The sequence below is a fragment of the Tasmannia lanceolata genome, unplaced genomic scaffold (genome assembly GCF_043159265.1).
Source record: "Tasmannia lanceolata isolate RefF3 unplaced genomic scaffold, GAP_Taslan_0.1 ptg000006l, whole genome shotgun sequence".
NCBI lineage: Eukaryota > Viridiplantae > Streptophyta > Magnoliopsida > Canellales > Winteraceae > Tasmannia > Tasmannia lanceolata.
This window is the reverse complement of record NW_027518683.1, coordinates 40,635,322-40,658,122: the sequence shown is the minus strand read 5'-3', so window position 1 is coordinate 40,658,122 and position 22,801 is coordinate 40,635,322. Positions and strand designations below refer to the sequence as shown.

At 39.7% G+C, this 22,801-nt stretch overlaps 1 protein-coding gene across 8 annotated transcripts in view; it reads left to right on the top strand.

Annotated features, from left to right (window-relative positions):
• LOC143880301 (HAD superfamily, subfamily IIIB acid phosphatase) overlaps positions 1-7,943 on the top strand; it is a 33,298-nt gene extending 25,355 nt beyond the window's left edge. For 7 of the 8 annotated variants that reach the window (XM_077383171.1, XM_077383172.1, XM_077383170.1 and 4 more), the window contains 3 exons: positions 448-849; positions 2,031-2,243; positions 7,620-7,943. In XM_077383171.1, coding sequence (XP_077239286.1) covers positions 448-849; positions 2,031-2,243; positions 7,620-7,797 — 793 coding nt within the window. In that variant the 3' untranslated portion in view covers positions 7,798-7,943. The remainder of the gene's footprint in view (positions 1-447; positions 850-2,030; positions 2,244-7,619) is intronic. The other variant, XM_077383173.1, reaches the window with a different exon arrangement.
• Positions 7,944-22,801: the final 14,858 nt, after the last annotated feature.

The following is a 22,801-nucleotide window of genomic DNA, read 5'->3' as shown; positions in this document are numbered from 1 at the left end:
GATAAGGAGTATAAGGTACCGCCACATGATGAATTATTTCATGTTTTTCACAGAATTAACTAAATTTGTTTGAGATAAATTCACCTCCCATATCAAGCCTTAAAACTTCATTTTCTTTTCTCATTGATTTTTCGACTTCTGTTTTAATAGGCAATGAATTTTTCAAAAGATTCATTCTTACTTTTTATTAGATACATAGTACAAAACCTAAAACATTAAATTTAATTCTTTGGTTAAATCATTATTCTTGGTGATTAAACAGTATATATTTAACATATTAGCGATTTATGCGTAAAAAACCATACTCTGAGATTGATTTTTGGGCTATGGTGGCCCAACCGATTATATGTGGATGATTATGCTCTAAAGTCTCTACAAAACAAGGAGAATTCTTTACTTATTTTAACATTTAGCTAAATTGTGAAAAATTCACCTCTTTTGTCACAGATCTTACTCTAGTCGAGGGATCGAATCCATGTTTTCTATGATGCGGGCATTGTGGGAGATCTTTCTTGTTATGCTCATATCCATTTTCTCAAAGACCGTAGATGCAAAGCCTAGCTCGAGGATTAGCAACACAGCAAACAACAGTTATTGCTTGAGCTGGAGGGTGGCCGTGGAGGCTAACAACATTCGTGGATGGCGAACCGTCCCGGTTCAATGCCTTCACTATGTAGAGAATTATATGCTTGGTGGGCAATATGAGCGAGATATAGACATGGTCGTGGAACAGATATCTGCCTATATGAAGGACATCATCCCAGCAAATGATTGCAAGGATGCATGGATTTTGGACGTCGATGATACCTGCATCTCCAATCTCATTTATTACAAAGGAAAGCGATTTGGGTAACTAATTTTAGGCTTAATTATATATCTCTAGTACTAGATTTCCTTTAATCACAACCAATTCTCCATTAGGCTTTGTTTCTTTCAATGTAAAATGTGCTTAAAAAAATTTATGCCCATTTCTCCGGTCAAATTGGGCGTAACATTTGATTTACGCCCATTTTAGGTCGAAATAAGCGGTGCCTTAAATTAACACATTTCCTATCATCTTTTACATTGGGAAAAATGTATGGGAATGTTAATATTAGATGGACTTATCTAGGGTCATGTTTGGCAACCATGAAGTTTTTTCGACTCAAAATATGATTTATTTTTCCCTGTTTTGAGCCCACTTCTCACCCTCTCCTCACTTATGCCCTCTCAAGTCTCTCCTCCAACCCTCCCAAGTCATCATCTCTCACAACTTTATTAAACTAAAATTCCATTGAAATTCATGGTTGCCAAACATGGCCTTAGACTGCCATGAGATGCATGGATTGGGCCCACCCATATGATCTCAGCATGATCTAGTGAGTTTCTCGAGAAAAATATTGGGTTTTTCAAGGGCTTTTCATTCTCCCATCAGTCCCACCCTCTTAAGTCTCTCCCTCTATGTCAATCTCTCACAAGTGGTGATGTAGAGACATCGAGCAGGCTACAAGTAAAATGACGAAAATAGAAGATAAAGAATAAAAGATGTGTTTCACGTCTCACGTTCTGCATTAATTCGCCCCACTAATAATATTCCATATAAAAAAATTTCATGGTTGCCAAACGTACCCCAAGGCCATGTCTGGCAACCAGGCTTTCTTTTCCTTTTTCATGATAAATCGGTGTCTCCATGTGGTGAGAGAGGGGGAGGGCAGTAGGAGGAGAGGGATCTGAGAGGGCACGATTGAGATGAGAGGGAAAAGGGGCTAAAAATCAGGAAAAAGTTGATCTCCTGATTTTTAGCCATTTCTCATTGAGACACTGGTTTCTTGATTTTTGTTTTTTTGATATTTAACCACTTCACCCTCAACTCCACTTGGAGACACTGACTTTTATTCATGAAAAAACTTTATGGTAGCGAAACGTGCCCTAAATGTATATAGATTTTCACACTACTTTAAATTTTAAAATAATGTAATTCGCATTTATATATTTTTCTTGTGCAAACATAAATATATCAGATGATTAAAAAAATATAATTGTTACTTTAGGGGAGATCCCTTTGATTCAGCAGGGTATAAGGCGTGGGCACAGAAAGGAAGCTGCCCTGCAATCCCTGCAATCCTTCAACTGTTCAAGAAGTTAATAGAAGGTGGTTTTAAGGTTTTCCTTCTCACTGGCAGAGATGAAGAGTTACTTGGCCAAATCACCACCGAAAATTTGCATAATCAAGGTTTCATTGGCTACGAAAGATTGATTTTGAGGTATGATAGCAATAATCTTTTTTTTTAAAAATAGTGATTGCATTAAAAAGAACCGAGATGGTTCAATAATTACAGAGAAGAAAAGGGAAATAACGGAAATAACACATACAATTATGGTGGGAGATGATCGAACCACTCCAAGCTAGATCTGCTAACCCTAGATGTGGCGAGAGAGTCAGCTTCACCATTAGCCGATCTCCTCAATAAAACTGAGAAATCTCCAAGGAGGGGGGCCAAAATCGGACAGCCACTGTACTACATTTGAATAATCTCCTTCCACTATCACCTTGTTCAAACAACTTTCATCTAGATGCAAGATACCTGAATAGGCCGCTCTTACTTCTGCCTCATTTGAATCACTAATACCATTAGGACCCGAGAACGCCCAAATCACCTCTCATTTCTCATTCCTAAGAAGACCTCCAATTCCCGCCGTGCTTGGATTTCCAAAACAAGCACCATCAAAGTTTAATTTTAGGAATCGAATTGGAGGCGGATTCCATTTTGGAGTGACTTTCCTTCTCATTGTCGCCTCATTACAAATAATTTGCCACCTTTCCCACAAATCATAGGCTGACACTGATTTGAATTGAGGGTAGCTCCTTGCCCATTGGATGGTTACGGCTACAATACACAAATAAAGCCCATAGGATGACTTGGATTTTCCTTCAAAAACTCTATTGTTTCTTTCTTTCCAAATGGACCACCACAGGGCTAAAAGAGATTCTCCATAGCATCTTTCCCTTCTTCCAAGGAACACAGTCCCAACACTCAATTAGTTGAAGTATAGTTTTCGGGAAAACCCATCGGAGGCCAAATCTCCCCAATAGCAACCCCCAAATTTCTCTTACATACTTACAGTGCATAAATAAATGGTCTATGGATTCCCCATCCTCCATATATAATGAACAATGATCAACTAACCACATGCCTCTCTTTCTCAGAAATTCAATAGTTTGGATACGGCCATTGCAGACAGACCAAGCAAAGAAACAGGCTCGTAGAGGGCAATGAAAAGACCAGCTTTTTCCCGATAAGGATTCCACATTCTCTGAGGGATCCCGATCATAAAAAGATTTTACCAAAAAAATTCCAGACCAGTTCCTCATACAAATCCTTTTATCCGTTCCTGACCTCTTAATATAGCATTTTTCAATTAGATCAAATAATTGCGACAAAGATGCCAATTCTTTTTTGAAGAAGTTTCTTCTAAATTGAGGACACCACACCACCTTCTGATTAACCCTTTCGAAACAATCAAATACCAAGACTTCCTTCTCTGCTGACACAAGGAGTAAATCTGGGAACATTAGACCCAACGGATCCTTTGAACACCAAGAATCAAGCCAAAACCTAATCCAATGACCCGAATAAACCTTAAAATGACATCCTCTTTTGAATTCCTGATTCATTTTAAGGATATCCCGCCAAGTGGTAACTCCCTTTCTCTCATACCAGTCATTTGATTCCCAATTTCCAGATAGACAGCCATATTTACTCCTTATTACCCTCACCCACAAAGCTGATTCCTCCTCTCCAAACTCCAGAGGATTGGTAACTTGCCAGCAAGGAAATTAAAATAGGGCATACCCCCATCAAATTCTTCCAGTCTGATCTCGATACAAGAGTTACATAGATACCCCGATCCCTCCCGTTGGAGTGAAAAGTTTGCCTGATTATACTTCTTCCGTCTAGAACCCCCTTCAAAAAATTATCATATCTTCAGCTTTTGACCGCATATTATAGCCCTCCTGCTCAGCCAACAAGTGCTCATCGTCCCGATTATTAGATTCTGCAAACTCATCTGCAGATTCAAAATCCAGACGAGAGACTAATTGTAAAAGAATCTCCTTCGGAAAGTAACCTCCCCGCTGCAGTTTTCCGGGATCAGCTGAGATGATCTCGGCTTAATTTTAAGAGAAAAGTGCCTTTTATCTTCCAGCCCTTACTTGAGTAAGATAGCATAGAGGATCTTTTGGTATTGTGGAGACTCAATGTGGATCCTGAATTAAAGTAAATAGAGAGAGCTGCTGGGCTTTTCTCCAACCCATGGGCTTCTTAATTTACCTGGGTATCCAAAATCCACGAGCTATTTTCACTTACTAGGCCCACAAAATTCAAGGCCTGGAGATTGCCATCTGGAGAAAATATTTCCTGCAGAGGACACCTGGACGCAACGAAGTTTAAATCTTCAAGATAATTATTAAAAATTTGCATGGGGTCTGCAACCGCCCTTTCCAGGACTACACCCAATAATACTCCTCCATATGAAATTTGCAGGCAAAACGTCATTTCGAATTTCAAAAACACCGCCAGAAGCCCTAGTGCTATCCTGCACCAAAAGAGTTGGATAGCCTTCTCTGCTAACCTTCACATCTTCGGTTATTCCGCCAACCGCTGGTTCAGCCAATCCTCCTGCGGCACCATTCTCCACCTCTAGGAAACCACTTTCTGACCCTAGCTCTTCACCTTCTTGATAACTACTTGAATCAGCCATACTTCTTGACCCTTCACTTTCAAAAACATCCGACTTCTCATCATCTGTAAGGATCCTTTCCTTCATCTCTTTAAACAACATCACCCATCTCGAAGAGCCCTTTAGAGAGACCTCCAAGGAGATTTCTTTTCCCAAGGCTCCTTCAGAGGAAATCAGAACGTTTGCATCTGAGTAACCCTCCCCAGCTTTACAAGAAGGCCCCAACTCCACAACTTTGCCAACCCTTTCTCCAATCCTTCTAAAATTTTCTCCACACTATACCTCAGGAGGCACCGCTTCAATATTCCACCACTGGCAACTGCCTTCTTCCACAAACTTTTCCATCCACAGACAAAGTTCAGAAAACGGAGAATTGGTAGCCCTTTTCCACGCCTCCATTATTTGAGCTCTATCCACCCCTATTTCCAGGATAATTAAGATTTTCAGCTTAGATATTTTAAACACTACTACCTCACCCTTAGAAATATTTCTCCTTGAGAGCCAACTCTCAATAGCTTGAAGATCTCCTGACCATCCTGGTTTGATTTTTTCCCCATATACTCAGATCAGCATTACAAATAGATTGTAATGGGATTACTTCAACGTAAGGGTGTCAATTTTGGCTCGAGCTCGGCTCGAATCCTTAACTAGCCGAGCCGGCTCGCCGGGCTCGGCTCGTTAAGAATTTAATATATATATATATATATATATATATATATATATATATATATATATGTATAAAGGCAGTGATAAATCGACTCCCCATGTGATCTCTCTCGTCTTTCTCTCTCTAACCTAGAGGAGAGAGAAAGACGCATGGGGAGTCGATTTATCACTCCCTTATATATATTATATATTAATATATACATTAAAAGGGTGTCCAGGGAGTGAAAGGGGGAGGCAAAATATGTCACTTCATTTTTGGAACCTTATTTGTTACTTGGACCACCCCCATGGTGTAAAAAAAGTAGTCAAATTACACTAGATAGGGCTGTCCAGGGAAGATGAGGGGTGTGAACTTTAATATAACCCGAGTTCAGTAAGGCTCGCGAGCCGCTCTCGAGCCTGACCTATCCAAGCCAAGCTTTTGAGCTTAACGTGCTGAGCCGAGCTTGGCCAAGCTCGGCTCGGCTCGTTTACGGTACTTCAACGTTATAAGCGACTCCCTCTGAAGTCATCGGAGAAACCCTTCTAGAATTGCTCTCAACTACCCTAGCCCCTTCTAAAATACCAGGATTAACACCCACCATCTCTTTCTGTACCGGAAAGTTAAAATCCCTTCCGGACCAAACCTTTTTACAGCTCCAGCATTCCAACCTTCTTTTTAAATTTTTGAAGCCACATCTACAACAATACCAATCCCATAACGTCTCATTCCTTTTCCTAATCGCAACACTGTCAATCCTCTTTGCCCTTTTTACCTTTAGCTTTTACCCAACCATCCTTCCTTCTTGGACCATCACCTACTGCAATTCCATTCTCAGCCTCTCTCACAATTCCCAGGGGAACTACATTAGCCCCACTGACTACATTGATAGCAATAATCTTCTGGTAGAAAGATGATAAGATGCAACATTATTGAACCATATTAATGTGCAACTCTCATGTATTGGACAAATGGACGGTCGGATCACCGATCTGAACCTCTCTTCATTGCGCCCAATTGCGGATGGGCCACTGTTCAAAGGTCAGATTGATTGGATAAGCATTAGGCCATGCTTGGCTGGTAGGAAAAGTTTTTCCATCGAATCTTAGTTTATCAAGTGGTGAGAGAGGGCCAGCGCTAGGGACATTACGAGAGGGGGAGACTAGAGAGGGCATGACTGAGGGGTGGATGAGAAAAGGTTAAAAACAAGGAAAATAAAAACTCTAAGGCCATGTCTGGCAGCGAGGAATTTTTTTTCATGGTAGTGTCTCCAAGTGGTGAGAGAGGGGTAGCATGGGTGGGTGGGAGGAGAGAGTTTTGGGAGGGCACAATTGAGATGAGAGTAAGAAGTGGTTTGGGATCGGGACACTAGTTTATCATGAAAAAAACAAATCAAGATAGCCAAATGTGAGTAGAGTTTTTGTTTCCTAAGTTTTAGCCACTTAACACCACTTAAAGACAATAGTTTCGTGATTTTTGTTTCCTGATTCTTAGCCACTTCACCCTCCGACCTCTCTCACCGCTTGGTGACACTAGTTTAACATGAAAAAAAAATCATGATAGCCAAATGTGCCGTAAAAGTACAATCTATTTTTTGTCTTATTTTTAGCCACTTTTTACCTTCTCCTCAGTCATATGGTCTTAAATCTCTTCATCTCCCACTCTCCCTCCCCCTTCTCACCACATGATAAACTAATATTCCATGGAAAAACGAGTCACGGTTGCAGTTGCCAAACATGGCCATAGAGTAATAGGAAAATCCGTGGAAAGGAACAATGCATCGGTTGATATGTCCAACACACTGGTGTTGCACCCTAATACAGAGCGGACAAGTTGAACTCGAGAAATATTTAAAAGTTTAATTTTCCCAATTTTATTTTTTATTATTTGGGTCCAATGGATGTAGATTAAGAAAAAAATTTAATGAACTAGTTATCAATTGTTGTAGTTGTGATTATATTTTATGCCATTGGGTTTATCAGGAATTTATGAAATTACTGAACTTAAGCACTTGGACATTGGAAATGTCTTCATAAATTCTCTGAAGAAACTTCCTTAATTACAATATAATTTCATTCTTTCTGAATGTTTACTTCTTTTTTTCCAATTCAATTTCAAACTGGAGAACATTGAACAATGTGAATTTAACTGAGATGTTGATGAAAATCAATATCAATTACAAATGTTTTAGAGGTGACGATAATAAATCTAATTGATTTTACTGTTGCTGTTGTTGCTCTTTCGAATGACTCAGAAGTCCGGCCTATAGGGGTCAAAGGGCGGTGCCCTTTAAGTCAGAGATGCGTAAGCAACTTGCTGTGGAGGGCTACAGAATACGAGGGAATGTAGGAGACCAATGGAGCGACCTCATGGGAGATTATTTGGGTGATCGTACGTTTAAGCTCCCTAATCCCATGTACTTTGTTCCTTAAAACTTATGTGGTAGCCCTAAATTCTAAGGGACACCCACGCCCTTCTTCATCTATTTCATCTATCAAGTGATGGAAATTGTGTTATTGCTATGAACTAATTGTTGGCCTTAGCCTGAACAACAAAGTGATTAATCAGGTTATGATCATGAGTTCTCAACATAATGGATAGTTTTAGACAAAATAATTGAGAGATAGGGGGAATATGAAGATCCTAAGAAAAAATAAACCCCCTTAAATGGATATATGTGAATAGATTAAAAACTATAGGGAAGGATTTCGTTACCCATCGTGGAGATGCTATAGCCTATGCTAGCATTTGGATGCGTGTAACAATATTCTTGATAAAATAGATTTCCAAAAAATCATTTGACACAATTTGGATTGGTTGAATCTCGTAAAAATCTATATGATAGGCTCTAATGTTTTTCATCAATTTTTGGATTAAGAGGCTAACTTGGATTAATTGGAATTTAATTCTCAAGTTATCAGGTTGTTTCCTTCCAAAACTTAACACCACTCCCTCTCTAAATTAAAATGAGAGAAATCTTTGAGAATATGATTCTGTTTTCACAAGTAAAACAAGGGTGAGAGTGATAAAAAAAAGCCCAGTCTCAAAGGAAATGAGAAAATGCCCCTATTTAGGTTTTTCTTTTAACCCAGAAATTTATCTAGGAACCCGGGGGCAGCACCTTGAATTTTATTGATGGAAGAAAAAAAATTAATAGAGGGAGACATTCGGCCTTACCTGAAAGCCTAAATTAAATACAGCTTACTTACAACCCGATATTTGGAATACCCAAAGCATCACATCTAGTAACACCCCTAGCATTAGTAGGAAGATTCATCCATCTGCTAAAGTTTTGAAACGAAAAGCCCCTATCTAGGGTTTCAAAACAACACCAATTGGAGCATCGAAGAAGAGTATAGACCCAAGGAAATTACTGTCTGTCATTAGAAAATCAATCTAAAACCAAAACAAAAATTATTTGTTTATTCTATGAGGGATGAATTTTTATGGGAAGTGATATATATTCGCCCCATTTTTGTTTACTAGGGACAGCCCTCTCTAGTGTATTATGGATATTCTTTTTCACTAGAGGGGGATGTCCCAAATAATAAAAGGCGAATATAACATTTCCCACTTTTATCCGATTCTATGTTAGCCCAGTGGCTATGACTAGTTGGGATTGGTGTTGTTGTCTATCTATTGGATAGGACTTTTCCACTCTTGAAAATTAATTCGTTGAGTAATGAAATTTGAGGAATGATAGATGCAAGGGAGCCCTTGCATAAAGAGCCAAAAAAGGGCTCTTGCTTGGATCCACAGCATCAAATGTAACTGATTTTACTTTTTCAACCGAATTAAAATGTAACTGAAAATGATGTGGATCCAATGAAGAGCCCTTTTGCAGCTCTTTATGCAAGGGCTCCCTTGTATCTATCATTGCTCATGAAATTTTTGTCCTTTCAATTTTTGGACAAAAGCAACGGGTGAAAGAAGATCAAACCATAATAATGAAATATAGGAGTTAGTACACCACCTTCCAAAAAAAAAAAAGTATCACCACCTTCTAGCCGAACTCTAGTTGGATGAAGGTGAGCCTAAAAGATGGATTACAGGGTGGATGAGACTATTGAAAGGTACAAGGCACGCTAAGTGGCAAAAGGGTACAACCCTGTAATCAAATTACATGCATACAAACAAACAAGGCACGCTAAGTGGCAAAAGGGTACAACCCTGTAATCAAATTACATACATACAAACAAACAATCCCTAATGTTGTAGGCATAGAAGATTCTAAGTGTGTTGGGATGTGTTCCCTTCCGGGAGTTATGTTGTGGTATGGGCGACAAATAGAAAAGGGGCGTAGCAACATGCTGGGATTAAATAAGTTGGTTGGCTTTGTGATCTATATATAGATTACAAATCCAACCCAATAAAGACATCTCCAAGTAATAACTCCCACATTAGCTGAGCGTAGCCCTCTTCCAAAATCATCTTCCTATATTCCTTGATCTCGATATAGAGATCCTTCATTGGTATCAGAGCACTAAGGCTGATCCGTGTCTTTCCACTATCTCTGCATTAATTCCCTTAAGTGTAAATCATCCGTCGGGAACCCTCTCTTGCTCGGCAAAGCACTTTCTCGCCGGCTTGCTATTGAAACGACAACCTTTGTGGTTCATTCAACTCTCTCAAGCCAACCAAAGCTATCTCATCCCGGAGAAACAACGTGACTCAGCAAAGTGCAAGCCATGGAACCATGTTTGTGTGGTGGTAGCTACAACTAGCTCCTTCAAGATCCCTGGAAAAGTTGTGGTTTCTGCAAATCTGCCCTTCTCTTGGTCGCAACTCCCCCACAAGGACCGCAACCCCAATCAACACCCAACAAATTGCTGTGTGCCTATATGACATTAGATTATAATCAATTTATATAGTCTTTTTCCTTGGCTACTTTGGTAGAAGAAAGTGTAAGGATTAGCTGCTTGGTATCCCCTCATATGCTATATCCTCGGTATCCCCTCTGGTTCTTTCCCCATCCGTTACCTCGGGCGCCCCCTCATTACCTCCAGGCTCACAGCCAAAGATTGTTCTCCCCTAGTTTCCAAAATAAGAAAAAGACTAGCTGCTTGGAATAATCACACCTTGTCTAGAGCTGGGAGGATTGAGTTGATCAAATTGGTTCTAACCTCCTTCCAAGTCTATTGGTCGGCTGCATTCAATGTGCCTATTCAAATCTTGGAGGAAATTGAGAAAATCTTCAAAAAATTTATCTGGTCTGGGTCTAATCACTCCAATAATATCCACCTCATTGCCTTGGATAATCTCTGCAAACCAAAAGCTGAGGGAGGAGTAGGTATTAGACACCTCAGAGATATCAACCTGGTGGGCCAGATGACACAGTTTTGGGCTTTAGCCTCCGGTAAGCCTTCCCTCTGGAAAGAATGGATCTCCCGCAAATATATCAGATCTCAGAACCTTTGGACTATTCCAATGCCTTCCTCCGCCTCGTGGGGATTCAGGGGGATCCTACAAACTAGGGAGACAATGAAGAAGCTCGTCTGTTATGCTATTGGTGTTGGTAAAGGCATCGATTTCTGGAAGCAACCTTGGCACCCTAATGGCGCTATTTCTGATCTCGTTTCTGATGGCTCCTTCAACATCCATCCAAAGAATGTTCAGGTAAGTCATCTTCTCTGGCAACTCCCGGCATCCTCATCTCCAGATCTTGAAACAGATAACTTCTTCGGCCATCATCATCCCTGCTCCCTCAAACATGGCTATTTGGAAGCCATCTTCCTCAGGAGATTTCAACTCCAAGTCTGCGTGGAACTCGATCCAGAAGAAATCTCCTCAGATCAATTGGGCATCCTCCATTTGGTTTTCCGGTCATGTGCCCAAATTTGCCATTACTGCTTGGCTGGCTCTGCAAGGAAGATTAACTACTAGAGATAGGCTCGGATTCCTTGGCCTGAACAGAGATCTCAAATGCAATCTTTGCCACACCGCAAACGAATCAATTGACCACATTTTCTTTCGATGTTCATACTCAAGATGGGTCTGGAACTCCATTCTATGGAGATTCAACATCAGGAAAAACCCAAAAAGAACGTTGCTCCTTGAACAGTAATGGCTCTGGAGCCACCGCTCTAAGATTAGCATTTCAAACTGCAATCTTCTTCCTCTGGTTTGAGAGAAACAAAAGATTCCATGAGAAGATTGAAACTCACAATCAATCTGTCCTCAAGCACATCCTTCACTCAGTGAGATCCCGCATTTGTTTTCTGAATCTGAATGATGGAGATCTTCCACAATCCAAATTCTTCTCTGAAAACTTCAACCTCCCAATCTTTCAGAAAAAAGGATAAAATCCAGTTCTGCATCTGGCAAAAACCAGATCCAGGGTGGTCAAAACTGAATTATGATGCGTCGCTCTCTGACTCAGATGGTTCTATTGGAGGCATCATCAGAGACCACACCGGCACGGTAACAGCTCTATTCTCGTCTCTGAAAGCTAAATCAGATATCAACATGGGCTCGAGTTAGCCAGATCCAAAAACATTTGTAAAATCTGGGTGGAATCTGATTCCCTATCTGCTATTGAAACCTCTCTAAGGAATCTAAATGACCCTGGAAAGCTAGCATGCTTCTTAGTCGTATTGAATCCCTTCTTAAAACCTTCAAGGATTGGAAGATTACTCACCTTTGGAGGGAAGGAAACCAGACTGCTGATTTTCTTCAAAGCCGGATTGCCTCTGCAAAGGAGATGATATTCAAGTTCAAGACATCCCGCCTCATCTACTGGATCTTATTGCTCGTGACTCCTCTGGAGCTCCTCATTATAGATTGTAATTTATTTTTTCCATGTTTAATGCCTCTATAAAGGCCCTCTCTCTTGGCCTTCGATGTCTTGGGGAGCTTGTTCCCCCTTGCTTGGCTTTTAAGCCCCCTTGAATTTTGTAATCCTCTTCTTTCTTAATATATCTAGTAGGGGTCCTGCCTAACCCCAACTTACCTACCAAAAAAAAAGATATATCATTTATTATATAAGGGAGGGAGATAAAGAATTTACTGTGATTCAACAATAGCCAAATTTCTATGAGTCACAGTAGATTCATGTTGCCCTAAGCTTGCATTTGGTGGTGCACTGGAACTCACTGGGTTATTTGAGTTACTTGGATTGACTCAGTGAGTCAACTTGGCCATATCTCTTTACAATCCAGTGTATGTAGAAATGCTCTAGAACTGAAATAGGAACCGGATAGCTATCCCAACAGCAGGGACAAGCATAAATTTGTTCCATGTTAATATTTTCTATGATAGTGTTTATCTTAGAATAAAGTGTATTCAAAGAACAAAAATTAGAAAGGGGAAAAGCTTATTCCAAAATAAGAAAATAATTGATTTAAGAACAAAATCAATTTAAGAACATAGGAATAAACTATTATTGGAATAATTAAATTCTGGAATTTAGGAATTAAAAAAAATCAGTTTGTGTCCTTTTGGACTATCTTTGTCCGTTCTTGATCATACTTACCCCATTTTTGACATGGTCAGAAAAGTTTGACTCAAAATTGAGATGGTGATCACCATAAATTGTAAATTGAACAAATTTTGTTTTTCGTTCAAATTTACTTTAAATGGCTAGTAGACTCATCTCGGCCGAGTTAGCTAGGATTGAACATCTTAATGGCATAAACTATGACATGTGGTGTCGGAAAATAAACTATGCTCTTATTAACGAGGGCAAAGCATATGTAACCAAAGGCGAGAAGCCTCAGTTACGGGAGAATCCGACGGCTGCAGAAAAAAAGGGAATATGCCAAGTGGTTGGAAGATGATGAGATCACAAGAAGCATTATGCTCATGTACATGGATAATCATCTAATCCGAGTCTTTGAGCATCACGGGACTGCGAAAGAAATGCTAGAAGCTATAAAGAGTAAATATGACACCACATCTGAACTAAGCGTTCAAGTGCTTCTCCAAAGCTATCATGATTGTAAGATAGAAGAAGGAGAGAATGTAATTGAACAAGTTAATAAGATGATAGTCATGGCAAAAGATCTCGCAGCAGTTGGAAGTGAGCTTCCAAAGAAGTTAAAAGTATTAACCATCCTAAACAGTTTGCCTCCTTCATGGAGCACCGTCACCACTTCAATCAGATGTAGTGGAACTCAAAAAAGTTTGAAAGATCTGCCTTTGACACTCGCATCGGAATAAGAATGCATGCAACATAACAAGAGTCATGGGCTACTTTTGACTCAAAGTGTTCCAAAATATCAAGGCGAGTAAAGTGATAGCAAGAACAGACTAAAGGGACAGGCTAAGTGTCCTTTCAAAGGAAGGAAGAAAGGAAAACAATTTTCAAAGGGAGCATGCTTCAATTGTGGGAAGTTCGGTCACTTCAAGATCAACTGCCTGAAAAAGCAGGGATCAGGTGATGACCGTGATCCTCCGGCTAGTAGTGGGAGCCATAGAAGGCAGTTTGCACGGACCGTTGAGTGCAACCTTAGTGGTGAGCAATTTGAAGCTGGTGGGTGGATTCCGGAGCCACCAAACACATAGCCTGGACCAGGAAGGGGCTCATCAAAATGGAGGAGCTACCAAAATCAGAACAGAGAATCTTCATGGGAAATAATACCTACAGCAATGTGCGAGGTATTGGAACATACTGCTTAAACGTTGGACAAAGCAATATGGTGCTTCTTGATGTGTTGTATGCACCAGACATGAGGCGTAACCTTCTTTCCATTCCAGCACTATTCAAGAAGCAGTTGGAGGTCCGTTTCTACAACAAACGGGTTACCATAGGAAAGAAAGGGTATGTTCTTCCTGAGGGGCGTTTGGTCCAGAACATTGTCTGTTTTTACTTAATGTAATTGAAGACAATGTCTTAATGACTGAAAATAATGAAGCTTCTAGTTCTGCTTATTTTGATAGTGTTTACATTGTGGATGATTATCTGTGGCATGCTAGGTTAGGGCATCATGGTAAAAAGAAAATGAATGAAATAATTCAAAGGGAACTAATTTCCGGATTAACTAAAGTTAATTATAAAACGTGTGAACACTGTTTGGTCGGTATAATGGCCAGAAAGCCTTTTCCAGTGGGAGAGAGGGCAAGAGAACTACTTGAAGTAGTTCATTCTGATATTTGTGGGCCCTTAAGTGTTAAGACTCACAGGCAAAAGGAGTACTTTATAACATTTACCGATGACTTTTCCAAATATGGAAACGTATACCTGCTAAGTAAGAAATCCGAGGCCTCAGGAATCTTCAAAATCTACAAAACTAAGGTAGAAAATCAGTTAGGTAGAAAAATTAAGGTTCTTAGAACTAATAGGGGTGGTGAGTATAATTCTAGAGAATTTGATGAATATTGTCAAGACTTTGGAATTAAGAGACAAACCACCATACCTTTTATGCCACAACAAAACGGTGTAGCTGAAAGGAGAAATAGAACGTTACTTAACATTGTGAGGTGCATGTTATCCCACTCCAGTCTTCCTAAGATATTTTGGGGAGAGGCACTGAGTACATCAATGTACATATTAAATATAATTCCGACTAAAACAATCGAAACAACCCCCTATGAACTATGGACTGAAAGAAAACCAGATCTAAGAACCTTAAGAAAATGGGGTTGTACAGCTCATGTAATGATTCTGGCATAACAAAGGAACAAATTAGATCTATGGGCTTGGAAATGTAAGTTCATTGGATACCCTAAACAAGCTAAGGGTTATCGATTCTTTCATAAAGAAAGAGGGTTGATTGAAAGTCGGGATGCATAATTTTTAGAGGATCTAGAAAAGGAACAACCTCAATCAGAAAGTGAACAACCTCTAGTAATAGTGGGAGATGATAACGACAGGTCTGAAGGGCCTACAGAAGATCCCAATACACTTGATATGTATCCAGACTTAGTAATTCCTAATCAAGATCCCATGATGTCTGGCAACAAGAGGCCTCGAGCACCACCATCCTATTTAGACAATTATCATCTTAATCTGTGTATGGAATGCGCCTATTCGGCTGACATAGACACAGATGAAATCATAGATCCCTTGAATTTTGATGATGCGATAAAATCGTGAGAGTCGAAAAAATGGCTAAATGCCATGAAAGAGGAAATTGATTCTATTGAAAAGAATCAAGTATGGAAACTATGTGATTTACCTGAGGGAAGAAATGCCATAGGATGTAAATGGGTGTTGAGGAAGAAATATAAATTGGATGGGACCATTGACAAGTTCAAGGCCTGGTTAGTTGCCAAGGGGTTTACACAAAGAAAGGGAATAGATTATCAAGAAACTTACTCACCAGTTGCCAAGTTTGCTTCAATAAGGATAATATTGGAATTGGTGGCTCATTTGGATTTAGAGCTCTTCCAGATGGATGTAAAAATTGTTTTTCTCAACAGAGAGTTGAAGGAAACCATTTATATGAACCAATCTGACAGTTTTCAGGTGACAGATCAGGAAGATAAAGTATATAGATTGAAGAAATCTTTATACGGTTTAAAACAATCTTCAGGTCAATGGTATTTGACATTGCACCAGTTCATTATCCAATTGGGCTATGAAGTTAACAAGCTTGATTATTGTGTATATGTCCAGAAGAGTGGGAGCAAGTTTACTATCTTATCCCTATACGTGGATGATATACTCATAGCTAGAAATGACTTAGAAATGATTGAAAGAACTAAGTCAGAACTTAGCTTAAGATTTGAGATGAAGGACATGGGAGAAGCATCTTCTGTGCTCGGGATTAAAATCAATAGGGACATGAATAACAAAATGTTGTGTTTAAGCCAGGAAATGTACTTAAATTCAGTACTTAAACGTTTTGAAATGCAAAATTGTAATCCTGCGCAAACGCACCTAGTGGCAGGTAAGAAATTATCTTTGAGTCAATGTCCAGGTGAAGGACATGAAAGACTCAATGTTCCGTATGCTCAAGCGGTTGGCAGCTTGATGTATGCGATGTTGTGTACTGGGCCGGATTTGGCCTATCCTGTGAGCCTAGTAAGTAGATATCAAAGTAATCTCGGTCCTGCTCATTGGGAAGCAGTGAAAAGAATATTGAAATATATCAAAGGTACAAAGCACCTCAAATTGTGTTTTTAGGTGGAAGAGCTTGAGGTTCTTGGTTACTCTTATGCGGATTTCGCAGGTGATATAGATGACGGAAAGTCCACTTCTAAACATGTCTTCTTATTTGGAGGTGCAACTGTTTCTTGGTCTAGTAAGAAACAGGGTTGTGTGGCAAGATACACACAGGAAGCTGAGTATATAGCCTGTAACATGGCAACTACTCATGCCGTCTGGATTAGACAATTTTTTCCGATCTGGACCTTGGTCCGGTTGAAGGACCAATAGAAATGTATTGTGACAATCAGGCTGCAATAAGCCTGATATACAGTGGAGTGAATATCTCTAAGGGAATACATATACGCGTGGAATATCACTATACTAGATATATAGTGGAAAAGCAGGAATTGAAGGTAAGTTACATACCTACCTATGATATGATTGTTGTAACGACCCGATCCGAAGGGTCGCTACGAGCAGAAGCGAACCTGTTCAACTTACCATGTAAGAATTTTTTTTAAAAAAACATAAACATTCTAACCACTATCAAGACCATCTAAAATCTTATTCCAAAGTTAAAACACAAATCCCATTACAATTATTCAACTTTAAATGTCTAAAATAAAGGAATAACCAAAAGTCCATCAACTAAACATTTCTCCAACTAATCTAAGCTAAAGAGATCATCAGTATTCTTGTGATTCACTCTTAGATCAAATGTTTAAAATAACTAAAGACACCCTTCTCGGATGGGAATGTTGACGAAATTTCTCTAGAGATCTGAAACATGGTCAAACGAGAGGAAAAGCGTCGAGCATAGCCACTCAAAGAAGAAATTGAAGTTATCGATAGTGGTATCGAAATCCAAACATGGGAAAGATGGATTGGCAAAATTTTATCTCCCGAGGAGCGCGAGGAATTGATAAACCTATTTAGAGGGGTTCGAGGTAGTCCTGCTTGATCTTATAAGGATAAACTGGGTGAATACCCTGTCGTTGAGCAAAGCAAGACTCCATCATCTTTAGATATTTGGTTGAAAAGCTAAATTCAAGAGAGATGAACATCAAGCATCAAGTGAAGTTGATGAGAACGTTGAGAGAAGACTTTCAAATAGTGAAGTCATGTTCACAAGACTTGAGCCCTAAAAAATGAGAGAGAACACTTGGGCTGCCTATATTTGATGAGACTCCAAGGTGGAATATTTCATGAGAAATGATAGTTCTTATGTCCCAAAAGAAAGAGAACGTCGAATAGAAAGAAAAGTGCGAGAGAAAGACAAAAGGAGAAGGGAATGTGTCCCTACGACAACTCCTTGGAAATAACAAGGACCTAGATGATGGGGTCAATGAGAAAGATTGCATACAAGAATTATCTTCAACATTTGGAGACTCATGAAAGTTGTGGAATCTTATACAGAGATTCAAGATCTCAAAGATAAGTGTGAAATCAAGTTAAGCATTATGGTTGAAGTCTTGCCAACAAAACCGCCAGACTACTCGATAAAAACATTCAAAGTCGTTGAACCTTATTCCTCAAAAAGCTTGTCCGTCAAAACACTAGGAGGCCATCCTTGGACGTTTGAGCCATTATAGCCAAAATCCCGACGTCTAACAATCCTTTGTGAACCCTTTGAGCCAAAAATCTAAAATCAAACATTTCTTTCATACACATAATAAAGCAGGGGCATTATGCACCCGAACTACGCCGAACCTGATCCCTAGCTCTTCTGGGGTACGTAGGCAACCTGATCAATTCAGGTTCGGTCAACCTTTGGGAAAAAGTCAAATTATTCCCTTTCAACATTTGAAGCTAAAAGCTAAACCATTCCTTATTAAACCTTAAAACGAACTACGCGAACCTGATCCTCCATTTTTGGGGTACGTAGGCAATCTGGCCAGACCAGATACGGTCCAAATCGTTTGAACTAACGAAACATCCAACCCTTTGGAACCTAAGCCCACCTATAAAGTCCTTCTGGTGAAACAAGCAGAAGTTCAAGCAAACAAAAGCAAAAATAGAAAAGAAAAGAAAAACGAGAGTCTGATGGCCCACTAGGTTGAAAACCCAAAAGAGCGGCATAGGCAAAAGCGATGATCATTTACTTGCTAAGTCGACAATAAAAAAAAATGTTGGCTTATGCAGGAGTTAGGGTAGCGGTTGTTGGATCAAAAATTTGAAAAAGGCGATCCAGTCAGGGGCAAGGACTTCTCATAAAGATGAAGTTTATGAGATGCAGAAGGAGTTCCTCAGCCAGGAAGAATTCCAAAATACAAGTGGTACGGACAATCCAAGCAGAAGCTGAGATAAGTGGTTTACTAGACCAAAAACCTGGAAAGCAAGAGTCATGAGTACATGTAAGGAATGAACCGATGAGCTGAAATCAATCTCTTAGCAGGGTAGGATCCTACAAACAGAAAGTTGATGGGATATAGAAGGAGTTCCTTAGTCATGAAGAATTCCAAAGCTTGAGTAATACAAGTGATCCAGGCAAATGTCAAGAGAAGTGGTCTTCAAGACCAAAACCCCGGAAGAGATCAGTTGTGACTCTTGCAAAGAGAGAAATCAATGAGATGGACAAGCAGTCTTCACACAGGGCAGGATCCCGAAATCCAAGTAGTGTCAGCAAGACCTACTTTGATGCCTTTCTAAACTAGGGGCATTGAAACTGAGCAATCCGAAGGGGGTAATAACCATGACGAAATTCCTGATGGAGGAAATTAGAACCTTTTGACACGGTCTTCGAGATTACTCTGAGAGCAGCTAGCCTTACCATAAAAAATAATAAAATATCAGATCTGAGAGTGACTCAAAAGTTAGTCGAGTTCTTGAAATAAAGGTTGAGTCTCTTCAAAGTGAGTCAACTTTATTGAAAATCTGAATCCTCCTTAATCGAGCCCTTGGAAGTTTGTTCCTCATTCGTATCTGTTTTCCTTCAAGGTCCAAAGTGTCTGGCACTGGAAGAGTAGAAGTACGCTTTCCGAAATGAAAAAAAAATATAGAGTAGATCCTGGCTTAGGAACTAAAGAAGGGTAAGAGACATCTTGTTCAGACTTGCTAAAGACATCAGAGTATCAAGCAGTGAGCAGTAACAAAAAAAAAATTCTCAGATTCAGTCATTGTGGAGATTGCCTTATTCAAATACCAAAGAAAGAACCCATGCAAATACAAAATTTCTCTACTTATCCTGGTTCTGCTTTCTTAATACTTTCGTCATGAAAATACATCACACTAGGGGCATCTTTTATGACCTGATAGGTCATAAAAGATATCAAGCGCACAATGATTACTGGGATAGCTATTCTCAGCGGATATAGACAAGAGATGCTTGAGTACATTACTTTGAGTCAAATTTCTCAATTGAAATCATCCTCAGCAAAGTCAATTTTCAAAAAGTCCATTTCCCCAACGGAGTCTAGAATTAGCTCCCGTAGTCTCCAAAACTTAAGCAGAATGATGTTCACCTTTTGGAAAGAGTCAATACCTGAAAAAACTGTCAAGTTACATGAATTCTGTTCTCAGCACTGTGGGACCCGATCCAGGATGGCTTCACCAGAGGGCCATCCATAGGATATTCCAACAAGGCACACCATTCTTCAAAAGTAGGACACATTTCTTGGTTGCCAAAACGGAAGACATGATGATCGGGGTTCCAACACTCTGATGCAGCATAGAGTAATCCCCAATCGAGCTTAATGGTTGCTATGTAGCCGAAGAGATTTTTCTCTTGCTCACCTATGGCATAGATGTGTGATTTCTTTAATGTACCACGGATCCAATCGAGAATTTTACGAGTAGACATGGTGCCTGTAAGTCAAGAGAAGGGATACAAGAAGGATCAAGATTACATAAACATGAGATTGGGACAAGTTCCTACCAGTTTAAAGAAAGTATGAAGACATGATCGAATCACATGATAGAAGAATGAAAGGCATATGATCAAAAGATTAGATGAGATTGCATAGGATTGCTTTCAACGGATAGATCAAGAATAGACCAATCCTATGAGATCTTGGGAAAGATGAGATTTATATCATAATCCCAAAGGGAAAGTTTTTTAATCTTCGTACATTTTGACAGTGTTACCTGAAGGCATCAAACCCTAATCCTAATCTAGCGGAGTGGAGAGAGGATCTCGACTCAAGACTTTGTTAGTGTACCTAAGGACCGATCGTAGCCATTGGAAGATGGACTACGGCCTAATATAGACACAAATGGGTAGGATATCCTAAGCTAGGCTCACACACGTGATGGACGTGTGTTCGTATACTACATGCATGTGTGGGTTAATCTAGGGGTAAGGCCAAGAGTTCACTTAGCGCGAATCCGTGCTCAATATACTGTACCAGTATCCGGCGTATCAGTATGTGAACAAGAGATCCGTTTACGCACCATAAAGGTACTAGGCTAAGAGTGGAATGCTTCTCTAGCACAGAGGCACCAGGTGATGAAATCCCAGTCAACCATGCTAGATAACACTCCGGGTTCCTAAAATATGATATGTGTGCATGTGAGATGCAAGGGTTTAGATGCAGGTGATGTAAGTGTGTGCAATATGTTTGCTCAATCTATTATGCCTTCGGGTTTTGTTAGATTAAGTTTGAGTATTATGTGATGAGAAAGTAAACAAACTAATCTACCAAGCATATAAGAGATAGAGTTTTTATGAGCCAGTTAAATTAAATTCAAATGAGTTATCCTTTGAAGTTTTAATAAAGTTAGGTCGTCCCCAGCAGAGTCGCCAAATTGTGGGACCCGATCCCACGAGAGGGGTCACGAGCGTGCGAGGCGCTACACTCTCTCTTGGTCTCTCGTACCCACGCGATTGGCGTGTGCTTTTTATTATTGATTTTAATTACCCGACCAAGCAGGCAGCAACCAAGCCATAGGGTGCAAACAAACGTGCAACCCATAAGGGCAGGGGTAAGCCGCCGAGCCTAGCAATGTGTGATTTAATTCATCTTTTCCGTGAACTTGGGATCACTAAGGCAATCCGAATTCCACGCAAAAGAGAGTGACAGAGTCGCCACCTAGATGAGGGATCTAGGACCCATAATTGACCGGAAATCTAGACTCGTTACCTGATTACTAGAATGGAAGGTATAGGGAGTTGCCACCACATGCACCATTCCTGCCCGATAATCGGTCTTCAATTCAAAAAGTTAACTCTTCTAAATTTCTTTTAAATGGCTCATTTAGCTCTATATTAATGTGTGAACTACGTGACATGCATCCTAAGATCTAATTTTAATGTAATTCCTAAATATGTATCTTGATTTTCTTAATTTGTTTGCATTCAATCTAAGTGAAAGTTCTTCTAAAATTCTAATTTCATGAAAAGTCCTAAGTGATTTAATTACTTTTAATTTAAGGATTAATATACGAAATCCCACCACTTATGTGTGGAGCCGACTCGGGCTTGGTATGCCACTCAAGTATCCAAGTTGCCTACGTATCCCAGCCTCACTGGAATCAGAGTCAATCGTAGTTCGGTGCACCTGAACTAAGCTACTTATGCCTAACTCATCTAGGACACCGTTCTAGACTGGATTGACTGTTTCAACAGTTTTAAGAGAGAGATTATTTAGTTCAAGTTGAAGATTTTATTATCCTAGGACTTCATCTAAGATGCTATATGATCCTAGCTAAGTGCATGACGTCCCTTAGACTAATGCAGGTTAACCTAAATCCTAGGTAACTAGGCCTGTCTTATGAAAAAATTGCGTTACTAGTGTAACTAGATCTATGGCACGGTTGATATCCAAAGCAAATGGCCGTGATGAGGCTGGACTCCTAACTCTAAGACACCCTAAAACCTAGAACACGACATGACATAAGTGTTCCTAAAGGGGGCTCTAAAGGTTCTTACGATGGAGACCGCAATCCAACGGTTCCGAAAGACATGGGATAAATTGATTCAATTTGTTGGAGTTAATGATTTTCAGTTCCTTAAAGGTTTCTGAATCCTAAAATCTAAGGAACAGCAATGGCTCTAATATTGGCAAGTTTCAGCCTTGAGTTGCATCCATGGAAGGGAATCGTGCGCTCTTCCCTTGCGCAATTTAATACTTAAGTTATAGCACGTTATTGCGTGGCATGTTTCTCAGGATTTTCGTGGACAGTGGACCTCGGAGCCAATAACATACTATAATTTAAATACTCAAATTGTCAAGGATCAATTGCAAATGGGATACGATTATGGATACAGTCTCGGCATCAAAATTATCTTAGCATGTTATTTTACAGAGGAAATCTATTACTCCTAAGATTTCTGTTTCAGATGGCTTAGTGATTGAATACATGATGAAAAGTTAGAGTTCTCTGAAAATTTTCAAGGTGCTTTGAATTAATTTGGATTTTTAAATGAATTTATCACAATTGGATCAGATTAATGATTTTGCAAAGCATCC